Source organism: Mastomys coucha, unplaced genomic scaffold (assembly GCF_008632895.1).
Source record: "Mastomys coucha isolate ucsf_1 unplaced genomic scaffold, UCSF_Mcou_1 pScaffold6, whole genome shotgun sequence".
NCBI lineage: Eukaryota > Metazoa > Chordata > Mammalia > Rodentia > Muridae > Mastomys > Mastomys coucha.
In genome coordinates this window covers 60,273,515-60,274,350 of record NW_022196912.1, presented here as the reverse complement: position 1 = coordinate 60,274,350, position 836 = coordinate 60,273,515, and the positions used below count along the sequence as shown (strand labels likewise).

General features: G+C 42.8%; 1 protein-coding gene across 6 annotated transcripts in view; it reads left to right on the top strand.

The window, feature by feature from the left end:
* The window catches only part of Stxbp6 (syntaxin binding protein 6), a 233,934-nt gene that overhangs the window by 227,271 nt on the left and 5,827 nt on the right, over positions 1 to 836 (top strand). For all 6 annotated transcript variants that reach the window (XM_031357476.1, XM_031357479.1, XM_031357477.1 and 3 more), the window contains one exon: positions 427 to 584. In XM_031357476.1, coding sequence (XP_031213336.1) covers positions 427 to 584 — 158 coding nt within the window. The remainder of the gene's footprint in view (positions 1 to 426; positions 585 to 836) is intronic.

The window sequence follows — 836 nt, the reverse complement described above, 5'->3', positions numbered from 1 at the left end:
AGAGAGAGAGAAAGAGAGAGAGAGAGAGAGAGAGAGAGAGAGAGAGAGAGAAGAGATGAGGGGAAAGATAAATGTAATAAAATAATTAAAATGTACCTAAGGTACAAATATATCTCAATGAACTTTCCTAATTTCGTGAACTTGTTAGGGTTCCCATTTACCTATGCAAGTAAGTCTTAAATCCCAGTGGGCTCCATCTTTTAGAGCCTCCTCAAGTAGAATAATGGTGGTGGTGTGGAGAGAAGCTGGCAGGAATTTCCCTGGTCCTGTGGCAGATCTTTGGGTGTTCTTCCTATAAGTGAATGAGTCACCCAAAAAAATGGAAACTTATTTTCTGCTACCATCCACCTTGGGCGTTTCTGTAGTGTGGGGATCTGTCTTTGTGGGGATCCAATCTAGCTCTTAACACTCTTTCAATCTTTCCAGGAAATAGCATCCTCCATTCAGCAGCTGATAGTGTGACCAGTGCAGTACAGAAGGCAAGCCAGGCCTTGAATGAGCGTGGGGAACGGTTAGGCCGAGCAGAGGAGAAGACAGAAGACATGAAGAACAGTGCCCAGCAGTTTGCAGAAACGGCACACAAGGTGAGCCTGCAAAGAGTAGGGTCTCCATGCGGGATCATCAGAGCTCATAATATCAAGAAACTGTTCCCATGGTGGGTGAGAAAATCAAGGAACATTTTTTGGTTGTTCCTTTTGGTGAGTCATTTTCTAATAACTAGAGGCTTGAAGTTTTTCTCTGTGTACCTGGATTTTGTGGTCACCATCTTCTTTCTAATGGCCTCATCTCTTTCTCTGACCTTCTGACTTTTAGGTATTTAAGATAGCAAAAAAAAA